The sequence below is a fragment of the Coregonus lavaretus genome (genome assembly GCF_964263955.1).
Source record: "Coregonus lavaretus genome assembly, chromosome: 36".
Lineage (NCBI taxonomy): Eukaryota > Metazoa > Chordata > Actinopteri > Salmoniformes > Salmonidae > Coregonus > Coregonus lavaretus.
The window spans coordinates 26,188,296-26,203,164 of record NC_140023.1 but is presented as its reverse complement, the minus strand read 5'-3'; the positions used below and the strand labels follow the sequence as shown (position 1 = coordinate 26,203,164).

Here is a 14,869-nt window from a genome sequence, read left to right as displayed (position 1 = left end):
AAGGGCATTGAAGATGAAACGTGGCTGGGTCTTTCAGCATGACAATGATCCCAAACACACCGCCCGGGCAACGAAGGAGTGGCTTCGTAAGAAGCATTTCAAGGTCCTGGAGTGGCCTAGCCAGTTTCCAGATCTCAACCCCATAGAAAATCTTTGTTGGGAGTTGAAAGTCTGTGTTGCCCATCGACAGCCCCAAAACATCCCTGCTCTAGAGGAGATCTGCATGGAGGAATGGGCCAAAATACCAGCAACAGTGTGTGAAAACCTTGTGAAGACTTACAGAAAACGTTTGACCTGTGTCATTGCCAACAAAGGGTATATAACAAAGTATTGAGAAACTTTTGTTATTGACCAAACACTTATTTTCCACCATAATTTGCAAATAAATTCATAAAAAATCCTACAATGTGATTTTCTGGATATTTTTTTCTCATTTAGTCTGTCATAGTTGACGTGTACCTATGATGAAAATTACAGGCCTCTCTCATCTTTTTAAGTGGGAGAACTTGCACAATTGGTGGCTGACTAAATACTTTTTTTCCCCACTGTATATCCACAGTAAAACGAGTCCTATATCGACATAACCTGAAAGGCCGCTCAGCAGGGAAGAAGCTGCTGCTCCAAAACCGCCATAAAAAAGCCAGACTACGGTTTGCAACTGCACATGGGGACAAAGAAATGTCCTCTGTTCTGATGAAACAAAAATAGAACTGTTTGGCCATAATGACCATCGTTATGTTTGGAGGAAAAAGGGGGTCGCTTGCAAGCCGAAGAACACCATCCCAACCATGACACACGGGGGTGGCAGCATCATGTTGTGGGGTGCTTTGCTGCAGGAGGGACTGGTGCACTTCACAAAATATATGACATCATGAGGAAGGAAAATGATGTGGATATATTGAAGCAACATCTCAAGACCTCAGTCAGGAAGTTAAAGCTTGGTTGCAAATGGGTCTTCCAAATGGACAATGACCCCAAACATACTTCCAAAGTTGTGGCAAAATGGCTTAAGGACAACAAATTCAAGGTATTGGAGTGGCCATGACAAAGCCCTGACCTCAATCCTATAGAACATTTGTGGGCAGAACTGAAAAAGCATGTGCGAGCAAGGAGGCCTACAAACCTGATTCAGTTACACCATCTCTGTCAGGAGGAATGGGCCAAAATTCACCCAACTTATTGTGGGAAGCTTGTGGAAGGCTACCCGAAACGTTTGACCCAAGTTAAACAATTTAAAGGCAATGCTACCAAATACTAATTGAGTGTATGTAAACTTCTGACCCACTGGGAATGTGATGAAAGAAATAAAAGCTGAAATAAATAATTCTCTCTACTATTATTCTGACATTTCACATTCTTAAAATGAAGTGGTGATCCTAACTGACCTAAGACAGGGAATTTGTACTAGGATTAAATGTCAGGAATTGTGAAAAACAGAGTTTAAATGTATTTGGCTAAGGTGTATGTAAACTTCAGACTGCAACTGTATTTCCCCCTAACCACTAATGTACCACATCATAAGTAATTATAACATCCTATAATTATCTGACTACAGTCGGCTCTTTACTGCACTGTGTTTGTGTGTGTGTGTGTGCGTGTGTGTGTGTGCGTGCGTACGCGTTTGTGTGTGACCAGTGCATGAGCATTTGGGTATGTGTGTAGTAACATCTCTGTTTTGTCTCTGGTTATAGGAACAGTACTTGTTCTGCTACAAGGTATGGTTGGAGGTTCTACATCACATCCTGCAGCTGCACGGTAACCAATGGCAACCAGAGAGCCCCCGCGAACTTAATATGAGCCCTCGCGCACACAGTAACCGATGGCAACCTGAGAACCCCTGTGAAGATAATCAATTTGTTTGACCAGTTACTTGCCCCCCCCCCCCCCCCCCCCCGTTAGCAGTTGATTTTGTTATGAGCACTGTATATGTATATGTTTTAGCCAATTCCTTTGTTTGTTTGATGTCATGCCAAACATGACTATTCAGAGTTGGCTAAAGCACATATAAATGGGAAGACCAAGCTACAGTATGTTTCTGCAGGGTTTTGATATTTGGGTTATGAATTTATTGATGTAGGTAGACATTTTTACAGTTGGTTCTTTTGTGTTTTTTTCTAGATGACAGTGGCTGATGGAAAAACTTAACTGAAATGAGAGATACTGTGATTATAGTATTGGTTTGAGTTAGATCAATGATATGACAGCCTTTATGGGTTTAGTGATTGCCTTCTGTGTTAAGTTAGGAGTGTTTTGGTTGTGGGACTTTTGAAGGGTATTACTATTTAAATTGTTATATTTAATCTTTCCATATTTTATTTTAGTAACTTAATGTATATATATTTTCACAATTGTACTGCATGCATAATATCAATTATAACCTAAATACATTTAATAGCACCACAGCACATCACTAACCAATGATGTTACTGCTCATTGCAAATCACAGTGTAAGGTGTATTATACCAAAATGTATATTAGAATATCTTTAAATATGTACCTAATACATAGAGTTTATGAAATATTGTGTTTAAATATTGTGAAATAAGTGCATGTAAATCATTTGAGTTTTGTCCATGACTGAAACCAGAAGTGAATAGAATCAAGTGCCTTGGAAAGACTTGCAGCTTTATGTCACACTGATTAATAATAGTTATGTAGTGTGAATCCAAACATGCGATCTTGCAGTGCGAAGAGACTCATATTTTGTTTGTTTCACCTCCGGAAACCTGAAAACCAGGTTTGATTGAACAGGACCCTGAGTACACATGCTCTGTGTGATTCTGTAAGGAATCTCTGTCTGATACTTTCACAGGTTTTTGTTCATATCTTGTTGTCCCACAACTTGGAATCACTGTATGTGAGTTCTGCAGTACAATAGTAGTGAAACTATCTTCAATTTGCAGTCTGTCTACAACCACTGAACAAGTGCTTAGGGGTTTGAAATGTAATGACAGTCAAATGCACAAAAACATACTGTATTTCTTATTACATTTGAGCAGACACTCTTATCCAGAGCGACTTACAGTTAGTGAATGTAATTATTTATTTATTTTTATACTGGCTCCCCGTGGGAAACAAACCCACATCCCTGCTGGCCACACCCTCCCCTACCTTGGACCAATTGCGCGCCGCCCATGGGTCTCCCGGTTGCGACAGAGCCTGGATTCGAACCAGGATCTCTAGTGGTACAGCTAGACGCTGCGATGCAGTGCCTTAGACCACTGTGCCACTTGGGAGTCATTGTACAGTAACATCACCATTGTAGCTGCAGTTTCAGTAGCATGATAATATAACTCACTGCAACATACACTGTGTGTAACAGTGTAGCCTTGGTCTGGTCACTATGTATTACCTCTGACTGTCATATAAAATCTGTTCTCAAATACTGATTTGTTTCACATTGTGGTAAGAGACAGGATCATGATTAGAAACAGATGTTCTTTATTTGGTAGGTCACAGGTATTGTATATGACAAGGACAAGGCAGTTGGCTATAACAGGTATATTTACAAACTGACAGAACATGGAAAAGAGAGAAGGGAGAGAGAACCCTAACTGTGGCTACATGGAGCCCCTCTCTGGTACAGAGTAAATTATCTCCAGGTTTACTGCATGATAAATAAGTGTGTCTCACATGGGCATTTGTGACCGCATGGAAACCCCACTGGGCACACACTGGTTGAATCAACATTGTTTCCATGTCATTTTAATGAAATGACGTTGAACCAACATGGAATAGATGTTGAATTGACATCTGTGCCGAGTGGGACAGCACGCACCCTAAGAGGAAACAGCTAGCTACACACACACACACACGTCTTAAAACCTGAGACTGGGGAAAGCCCTATAGCAATGTCTCCCTCTCTCCCACTGTCTCTCTATTAGGACTCCATACCTCACTCCATCACTCACTCCTTCACAAAGTCCCTTCCTCATTCCCTCTCTCGCACTCTCTCCCTCCTTCACTCTCTACCCCAGACCTTGTTATAGTTGTGAGTTATTGTATGACATGGGTTATTCAGGGTCCAGTCACTTTTAGGTGTATAGAATTATATAAATCCTACTTGCCTTTTATAGTTTCGTATAAATAGTTATTTCCTTTTTTATAAAAGGTGATCGTAGGAGTCTTGGCTGGAATGAATGAATAAATGAATGAAGAAATTAGTGAATTAATGAATTCTTGTTATCCCTGGGCAGGGTCTGAGTGAGCGCTGGAACCTCCCTGGGAGAATCTCAATTGCATTGCCTTGATTCCTCGCGACCTCTGACCTTCTCATCCAATGGGTTTTGAGAAGGAGAGAGGATGCGAGGAATCTAGGAAATGCAATTGAGATGATCTCCCTGATCAAGTCTCACATCCTCCTTATCCATCACCAGCCACCGTTCTAACGCACCACTGTGAATACTGCCATCTTCTCCTTTCTAACCATAAGACACACGGGAGAGGATAAACAGGAGTGGAAGAGAAGAGAGAAGGAGTGGAGGAAAGGAAGTGGAGCAGATGACAGACAGTGGTGATGGAGAAGGAGTGGATGGAGTGGAGGAGAGGGCATCCAGAGGTGATAGAGATAGAGTGTGGAGGACATGGGGAGGTGGCAAAGTAATTAGTTGTGGTGTGTTCAGTGAGAGAACAGTGGTTTATAGACCACGCGGGAACGTGTAGAAATGAACTCACTGACTTCCAGTAAATCATCACTCTCTCTGTTGGGTTCACACAGCAACACACACACACACCCCACCATGTTTTCTGTTAAGTCGATTTTTTTTTTTTATTAGCACACACGAGCTGCTCCATTACTCATTGCACACACATCTTGTTGGGCTTTAAAGAGCATCTAGCTCTGTTCTATGGGAAGTTTAGTCTAGGACTCATGACCTGTGGGACACTGGGAATTTGAATTTTCTCATGACTCCTGTGGACTCCTCATGGACAGTCAAATAAGTGATATGAAGAGCAGACAGACATAAATACTCAGGGAGGATAGAACACATCTTCCACATATCCTGGAGTTTTCTGAGTGACCAGAGAGCTGTAACTGTCACACACACACAGAAGGTGCTGGAGGTTCGAAGGCAAGCAGCTGGAGTTTCAATCAGACCTAGGGTTTAAGGGGAGCATGAGGTGAGAGGGGGGGGGGTTGAGTAAGTGGACGTGTGTATTTTTGTCTCAGTGGAGGTGTGTGTTGTCGGCACCAGCCAGGTGTTGAGTGGGGGGCCAAAGCTTGGTGATGATGGAGGTTCAATCGTCTTGTAGCGTAAAGTACGAGTCAGCTCATACCTCACTGTCACCAACACAACTAAGCCCGCCCCCCTGGCAAAGTAGTTGGTGGCTGTGTGTGTTTGTGCACACATTTGTGTTTGTGCATGCGCACGTAAGTGGCTGTGCGTGCATATGTGTGTTTGTGTGTGTTATTCACATCCTGTGTGTGTGTGTGTGTGTGTGTGTGTGTGTGTGTGTGTGTGTGTGTGTGTAGACTCCCTTGGTGTCTCTGGAGTGACAGACAAAGTGACACTCACAGAACAACCATTCATGACATCACTGAATTAAACTCCACTTATTTTACAGGCAAACAAGGAAGTGAAGGAAAACTAATTATAAAAAGTCCCTCTTGTAGGTCCACTTGTAATTATCTTAGGGTTGACTTAAAGCGGAGTAGCTGCTTTCATGTCCTGTGGTCATGTTGGGTTTTGAGTTACTGCCAGAAGTACTTTGTCAAATAAAACACCATTTTATTTGTCACATGCTTCGTAGACAACAGGTGTAGACTAACAGTGAAATGTTTACTTACAGGTAAATTTCAAACAATGCAGTGTAAAAAAAATAATAAAAAAAGATAAAAAAAATACATAAATTGTGACACGATGAATAAATAATGGGTCTTGTTGCTTCCAGACTTGGTGCATTGGTACCGCTTGCCGTGCGGCAGCAGAGAGAACAGTCTGTGGCTTGGGTGGCTGGATTCTTTGACAATTTTTGGTGCTTGGTATAGAAGCCCTGGATGGCTGGGAATTCGGCCCTGTGATGTACTGGGCCGTACGCACTACCCTCTGTAGCACCTTGTGGTCAGATGCCAAGCAGTTTCCATACCAAGGGGTGATGCAGCCAGTCAAGATGATCTCGATAGTGCAGCTTTAGAACTTTGAGGATCTGAGGGACCATGCCAAATCTTTTCAGCCTCCTGAGGGGGAAGAGGCATTGTCTTGCCCTCTTCACAACTGTGTTGGAGTGTTTGGACCATGATAGCTCCATAGTGATGTGGACACCGAGGAACTTGAAGCTCCACTACAGTCCCGTCGATGTGAATGGGGGCGTGCTCAGCATTCCGTTTCCTGTAGTCTATGATCAGCTCCTTTGTCTTACTGATGTTGAGGGAGAGTTTGTTGTCCTGGCACCACATTGCCAGGTCTCTGACCTCCTCCCTATAGGTTGTCTCATCGTCGTCGGTGATCAGGCCTACCACCGTCGTGTCGTCGGCAAAAAATGATAGTGTTGGCGTTGTGCACGGCCACGCAATCATGGGTGAACAGGGAGTACAGGAGGGGACTAAGCACGCACCCCTGAGGAGCCCCCATGTTGAGGGTCATCGTGGAAGATGTGTTTTTGCCTACCCTCACCACCTGGGGGCGGCCTGTCAGAAAGTCCAGGACCCAGTTGCAGAGGGAGTTGTTCAGTCCTAGGGACCTTAGCTTAGTGATGAGCTTCAAGGGCACTATGGTGTTGAACGCTGAGCTGTAGTCAATGAACAGCATTCTCAGGTAGGTGTTCCTTTTGTCCAAGTGGGAAAGGCTAGTGTAGAGTGCAATAGAGATTGCGTCATCTGTATGCAAATTGGGGTGGGTGATGGTGGTGTTGATGTGAGCCATAACCAGCCTTTCAAAGCATTTCATGGCTACAGATGTGAGTAGTACGGGGCGATAGTCATTTAGACTGGTTACATTGGCGTTATTGGGTACAGGGACTATGGTGGTCTGTTTGAAACATGTAGGTATTACAGACTTGGTCAGGGAGAGGTTGAAAATGTCAGTGAAGACACAAGCCCTGCGGCCTTGTGAATGTTAACCTGTTTAAAGGTCTTACTCACATCAATACGGAGTCGTCCGGAACAGCTGGTGCTTTCACGCATGGTTCAGTGTAGCTTACCTCGAATTGAGCCTTTAGCTCATCTGGTAGGCTTGTGTCACTGAGCAGCTCGTGGCTGGATTTCCCTTGTAATCCGTGATAGTTTGCAAGCCCTGCCACATCAGATGAGCATCAGAGCCGGTGTAGTATGATTCGATCTTAGTGCTGTATTGATACTTTGCTTGTTTGATGGTTCATCGGAAGGAGTAGCAGGATTTCTTATAAGCGTCAAGGCTAGTTTCCCAATCCTTGAAAGTGGCAGCTCTAGCCTTTGGCTCAGTGCGGATGTTGCCTGCAATCCATGGCTTCTGGTTAGGATATTTACGTACGATCACTGTGGGGACGATGTCGTCGATGCACTTATTAAAGAAGCCATTGACTGATGTGGGAAACTTCTAAATGCCATCAGATGAATCACGGAACATACTCCTGTCTGTGCTAGCGAAACAATTCTGTAGCTTATCATCCACTTCATCAGTCCACTTCAGTATTGAGCGCATCACTGGTGCTTCCTGTGAGTTTTTGCTTGTAAGCAGGAATCAGGAGGAAAGAGTTATGGTCAGATTTGCCAAGTGGAGGCGTGAGGGAGAGCTTTGTATGCGTCTGTATGTGGAGTAAAGGAGATCTAAAGTTTTTTTCTCTCTAGTTGCAGATATCCTGCATTAAAATCACTGGCCACTATGAGTGCTGCCTCTGGCTGAGCATTTTCTTATTGGTTTATGGCCCTATATAGCTCTTAGAGCGCAGTCTTAGTGCCAGCATCGGTTTGTAGTGGTAAATAGACAGCTACGAAAAATACAGATGAAAACTCAGATGGTAAATGGCATGATTTACAGCTTATCATGAGGTATTCTAACTCAGGCGAGCAGAACCTCGAGACTTCCTTAATATTAGAGATTGCGTACCAGCTGTTGTTAACAAGAGACACACACACCCGCCCTTGAGTTTACGACACACTGCTTTTCTGTCCTTCCGATGCATAGAAAAACAGCTAGATTTATATTAACCATGTCCTCGTTCATCCACGACTCAATGAAGTATAGAATATTACAGTTGTTCAGGTCTCATTGATAGGATCGTCGCGAACGGAGCTTGTCTAGTTTGTTCTGATTATACATTTGCCAATAGAACAGAGGGTAGAGGCAGTTTAGTTCCTCAGTTTAGTCTTAGTTTCATCAGGGTACCCCCACGTCGGCCTCTATCGCTGTCTTTTCCTCTTCCGAGTGTCAGGGATTAGAGCCTGGTTTGGAGCCTGCGCAGCAGTGTCATTGAAGTAGAATTCTTCAGCCAAATCGAGGTTAGTGATGATTGCTGTTCTGATATACAGAAGCTCTTTTCGGTCATAGGAAACGATGGCATTATGTACAAAAAAAGTTAACATCAGCACAATAAACCACACAAAATAGCAGAATTGATCAGGAGCCTGTAAAACGGCTGCTATACATCCCAGCGCCATTCTCTCCTGCTCTCTGTGCGTGCTCCTCTTTATTTAAATTGGTGAGTGTTTTGAGGCTGTCAGTTGGTGTTTTTCGCAAGAGCATTTTCTCATTGTGTGGTTGTTGTATTGTGAAAGCAGGAGTTACTATATTAGCAAAGAACAATTGCTGTCTTTGAAATCTGCTGTGAGATTGAGGTAAATTCATCAGTTCTTCAAAAACACAACGTTGAAAGAAATGGACAGGTAAAAGCATTACACCAGTAGGCATTCACTTTATTGCTTTCACCCATATTATGTTTCCAGATCAGTGCAGATAAAGGAGAGGAGACAAGTAGAGGACGCCACTGTAGACTATTGAGATGCAGCCCTGGGACTATGGAAGGAAAGGTCTAAGAAGCAGATGTGAAGTAGCTAGTGTAGGGTTGGATAGTCCCATCGTGCTGTGACGTCATCTCCCCGGAGACTTGAAGTAGTCTGTCGTTTCCGGTCTTCCAAAGCTGCTGTTTTCCTACGGATATAATCCCGGGTCAGGCATACAGGTAGGATCTGTGTAACATCTACACTAAATATACTGAATCTGAATACACCACTAGCTGGGTTAAATACACCACTAGCTATCCGTTTCCACCAGCATTGTTACATGCTCCTAAAATGCTTCTACACAAACCATACTGGGTCTAGGCATGACTCAGCTCTCCCTGCCCCACTGATTGGCTCTTCTGTGTCAAGGCGTGCTGTAGGTGCAGTGGCGGAATCAAACGCAGGACGCAGACGGATAATCCAACAGACTTGTATTAAGCCGAAACACGGCAAACGGACAACACTTGCCCGAAGGCGAAATACGCACGAAGGCGAAAAAGAAACAAAACAGCGCACAAACAGGTGCGTAAACTCCAGCGCAGTGGAGAGAAGCTCAACCGAGCGAAAACACGTCTGACACAATCAATAATACACAACACCTGACAAACACAACGGGAACTAAATAGGACACTAATGACACTAAATGAAAACAGGTGTGACAACACTCAGACAAAAGCAAACGAACATGAAACATACAACGGTGGCAGCTAGTATTCCGGAGACAACGAACGCCGAAGCCTGCCCGAACAAGGGAGAGAGGCAGCCTCGGCCGAAACCGTGACATTCTGTATCTGCTTGATTATAATTAGATAGCTGGTATCTGAAGCGGACAGGGATACTGATGATGACGGACACTAATGATGTAGAAACACTCATTGGGTTACTATGTGGTGCGTTGACCCTGAAATAGAATAATATTCAATGATGAGAAAATGTAGAGAAATAGGAAAGGTCTGCACTCTTAATATTGAGCTGATGAAAATATCAATTGAGCTTGTTTACTATTCAATTTAATCTCATTCTCCACAATGTACAAATTGCGGACCTCTCCTTACCACGGTCTCTTCACAGACACTGATGAATCTAATATATTCCTGCCCATAGGGTTATTCATGATCATCAATCCCTAATCATCCATAGAATAAGAATTATATTTCCATGAATCCGGCTATTCACCTCATCAGTCAGTGCATTTGTCATCTTCCAGTAACCCTAACGCACAGAGACCATCTATCCGTGTAATGACAGGGGTGGTATAAGGATGGTCTAGACATTAGTAGTGTGTGTGCGAGTGTGTGTGTGTGTTTGCGCACGTGTGTATGTGTGTGTGATTGAAAAGCAGACTGAATCCAACATCTGTCCTCCAGGTCTTCTATGTGTCTTAATTAAGGAGCTCTGAGTATCTCCATGGATGGGTTAACTTTACTGTAAACCCTGTCAGTCTCTGTTCAAGTAGACTGCTAGTCCTATTACGGATCTCAGAGGTCCCATCACATTTACATTTACATTTTAGTCATTTAGCAGACGCTCTTATCCAGAGCGACTTACAGGAGCAATTAGGGTTAAGTGCCTTGCTCAAGGGCACATTTACGTCATTTAGCAGACGCTCTTATCCAGAGCGACTCACCAATTGGTGCGTTCACCCTATAGCCAGTGGGATGACCACTTTACAATTTTGGGGGGGGGGTAGAAGGATTACTTTATCCTATCCCAGGTATTCCTTAAAGAGGTGGGGTTTCAAATGTCTCCGGAAGGTGGTGAGCGACTCCGCTGTGTGTGTGGGGGGGGGGGTAGAAGGATTACTTTATCCTATCCCAGGTATTCCTTAAAGAGGTGGGGTTTCAAAATGTCTCTGGAAGGTGGTGAGTGACTCCGCTGTGGGGTGGGGGGGGGGGGGGGGGGGTAGAAGGGTTACTTTATCCTATCCCAGGTATTCCTTAAAGAGGTGGGGTTTCAAATGTCACCGGAAGGTGGTGAGCGACTCCGCTGTGTGTGTGGGTGGGGGGGGGGGGGGTAGAAGGATTACTTTATCCTATCCCAGGTATTCCTTAAAGAGGTGGGGTTTCAAATGTCTCCGGAAGGTGGTGAGTGACTCCGCTGAGGGGTGGGTGGGGGGGGGGGGGTAGAAGGATTACTTTATCCTATCCCAGGTATTCCTTAAAGAGGTGGGGTTTCAAATGTCTCCGGAAGGTGGTGAGCGACTCCGCTGTGTGTGTGGGGGGGGTAGAAGGATTGCTTTATCCTATCCCAGGTATTCCTTAAAGAGGTGGGGTTTCAAATGTCTCCGGAAGGTGGTGAGTGACTCCGCTGTCCTGGCGTCGTGAGGGAGCTTGTTCCACCATTGGGGTGCCAGAGCAGCGAACAGTTTTGACTGGGCTGAGCGGGAACTATGCTTCCGCAGAGGAAGGGGAGCCAGCAGGCCAGAGGTGGATGAACGCAATGCCCTCGTTTGGGTGTAGGGACTGATCAGAGCCCGAAGGTACAGAGGTGCCGTTCCCCTCGCTGCTCCAAAGGCAAGCACCATGGTCTTGTAACGGATGCGAGCTTCAACTGGAAGCCAGTGGAGTGTGCGGAGGAGGGGGGTGACGTGAGAGAACTTGGGAAGGTTGAACACCAGACGGGCTGCGGCATTCTGGATGAGTTGTAGGGGTTTAATGGCACATGCAGGGAGGCCAGCCAACAGCGAGTTGCAGTAATCCAGACGAGAGATGACAAGTGCCTGGATTAGGACCTGTGCCGCTTCCTGTGTAAGGCAGGGTCGTACTCTCCGAATGTTGTAGAGCATGAACCTGCAGGAGCGGGTCACCGCCTTGATGTTAGCGGAGAACGACAGGGTGTTGTCCAGGGTCACGCCAAGGCTCTTCGCACTCTGGGAGGAGGACACAACGGAGTTGTCCACCGTGATGGCGAGATCATGGAACGGGCAGTCCTTCCCCGGGAGGAAGAGCAGCTCCGTCTTGCCAGGGTTCAGCTTGAGGTGGTGATCCGTCATCCATACTGATATGTCTGCCAGACATGCAGAGATGCGATTCGCCACCTGGTTATCAGAGGGGGGAAAGGAGAAGATTAGTTGTGTATCGTCAGCGTAGCAATGATAGGAGAGGCCGTGTGAGGATATGACAGAGCCAAGTGACTTGGTGTATAGGGAGAAAATCACCAGTTAAATAGATGGGATAACCATACTACTGCAATGTGAGAGCAGATATCTCAGACTTTGTCTGTCTTCTACAGGAATCTCGCTCTCTCTCTTGTCTTGAGCTCAAAGAATTCACATTAGCCTACTGATCCCAGCTCTGGGCCCAGTTTTTCAAAACTTTTCTCCAATCTAGGGTCAGATCAATCTGGCTGATTCTTAGCCAGTCTTTCTGAAAAAGATTGGATAGGATCATTCTGATATCAAGATCACACAATACAGATTTCCAGTGCTTTGACTAGGCCTACACCTTGCCATCTAGACTTCTCAATATAACAACTGACCACATACCTGTACTGCAGTCAATTTAAAATAATGAACCTTTGGTTTTCAGATGTAAGATTTTTTTTTTTTTTTTCAACCTTCCCAGTTTAGTTACATTGAAATGTATTGGTTTTGGGGCTTTTCAACTCTCAAAATCCACCCTGAATCTACCCTTCCAGTGGGATCAAGATTATCCAGATTTTCAGCATCAACACAACCCTAATCATATAATTAATGAATTCATTTAAGAACATATAATTCTGATTAAAGGTTGGATTGGATTACCAAATCAGAATCTCAAATTCTAAGAATGAATCCGATCCGATTTTGAAAAACCGGGCCCTGGGCGATTAGACCCTCTTGTGATTCTCCCAGTCCCTGTGCTCTGATGACTACACAGTCTGAATGAGAGGGAGAGATGCACCCCCCCCAACACAACGAGCCTCTCCCAAAACACAACACACACCCATCATATAGACACACACCTCCACTTTCAGTCCTTCTCAGTCACATCACATCCTATGATCCTCCTGTTATACACACATGTCTCTTTCTTCACTCCCAGAAAAGTGGGAATCATTGTAAAGAGGTTTGTTCTGGTGAGAGTAAATCACAAGGTGGACAGGGCCCATCTTTAGAGCTCTGGAAACACTGACACAAACGCAAGCACACACACACACACGCACTCACTGTTTCCACTCCATTACTGTAATTATTTCTCCCTGCAGGGAGAGAGGCAGACTAAATGTGAATGGGCATCGGTCACCAACAGTACTGAGGGTTTCACCACCACAGCTCTGGGAATAGAAACACCTTTACTGAGTAAAGGGACATTACACTTAAATCACATTGTGTCAGTTGTTTTCAGACCTCAAAGTAGTCTTATATCAAGAGGAGTCAACATTCCACCCCATCGGTGGTGTAGATCCAGCTACAGTGGGGAGAACAAGTATTTGATACACTGCCGATTTTGCAGGTTTTCCTACTTACAAAGCATGTAGAGGTCTGTCATTTTTTATCATAGGTACACTTCAACTGTGAGAGACGGAATCTAAAACAAAAATCTAGAAAATCACATTGTATGATTTTTAAGTAATGAAGTTGCATTTTATTGCATGACATAAGTATTTGATACATCAGAAAAGCAGAACTTAATATTTGGTACAGAAACCTTTGTTTGCAATTACAGAGATCATACGTTTCTTGTAGGTCTTGACCAGGTTTGCACACACTGCAGCAGGGATTTTGGCCCACTCCTGCATACAGACCTTCTCCAGATCCTTCAGGTTTCGGGGCTGTCGCTGGGCAATACGGACTTTCAGCTCCCTCCAAAGATTTTCTATTGGGTTCAGGTCTGGAGACTGGCTAGGCCACTCCAGGACCTTGAGATGCTTCTTACGGAGCCACTCCTTAGTTGCCCTGGCTGTGTGTTTCGGGTCGTTGTCATGCTGGAAGACCCAGCCACGACCCATCTTCAATGCCCTTACTGAGGGAAGGAGGTTGTTGGCCAAGATCTCGCGATACATGGCCCCATCCATCCTCCCCTCAATACGGTGCAGTCGTCCTGTTCCCTTTGCAGAAAAGCATCCCCAAAGAATGATGTTTCCACCTCCATGCTTCACAGTTGGGATGGTGTTCTTGTGGTTGTACTCATCCTTCTTCTTCCTCCAAACACGGCGAGTGGAGTTTAGACCAAAAAGCTCTATTTTTGTCTCATCAGACCACATGACCTTCACACATTCCTCCTCTGGATCATCCAGATGGTCATTGGCAAACTTCAGACGGGCCTGGACATGCGCTGGCTTGAGCAGGGGGACCTTTTGTGCGCTGCAGGATGTTAATCCATGACGGCGTAGTGTGTTACTAATGGTTTTCTTTGAGACTGTGGTCCCAGCTCTCTTCAGGTCATTGACCAGGTCCTGCTGTGTAGTTCTGGGCTGAACCCTCACCTTCCTCATGATCATTGATGCCCCACAAGGTGAGATCTTGCATGGAGCCCCAGACCGAGGGTGATTGACCGTCATCTTGAACTTCTTCCATTTTCTAATAATTGCGCCAACAGTTGTTGCCTTCTCACCAAGCTGCTTGCCTATTGTCCTGTAGCCAATCCCAGCTTTATGCAGGTCTACAATTTTATCCCTGATGTCCTTACACAGCTCTCTGCTCTTGGCCATTGTGGAGAGGTTGGAGTCTGTTTGATTGAGTGTGTGGACAGGTGTCTTTTATACAGGTAACGAGTTCAAACAGGTGCAGTTAATACAGGTAATGAGTGGAGAACAGGAGGGCTTCTTAAAGAAAAACTAACAGGTCTGTGAGAGCCGGAATTCTTAATGGTTGGTAGGTGATCAAATACTTATGTCATGCAATAAAATGCAAATGAATAACTTTAAAATCATACAATGTGATTTTCTGGATTTTTGTTTTTGATTCCGTCTCTCACAGTTGAAGTGTACCCATGATAAAAATTACAGACCTCTACATGCTTTGTAAGTAGG

The 14,869-nt window shown here is 44.7% G+C and overlaps 1 protein-coding gene across 1 annotated transcript in view; it reads left to right on the top strand.

Moving 5' to 3' along the window:
- ptpn20 (protein tyrosine phosphatase non-receptor type 20) overlaps window positions 1–14,869 on the top strand; it is a gene marked incomplete at both ends in the record, with an annotated part of 149,626 nt that overhangs the window by 106,356 nt on the left and 28,401 nt on the right. Inside the window, one exon of the mRNA XM_084153066.1 lies at window positions 1,692–1,812. Within this exon, the coding sequence (XP_084009192.1) occupies window positions 1,692–1,812 (121 nt within the window). The remainder of the gene's footprint in view (window positions 1–1,691; window positions 1,813–14,869) is intronic.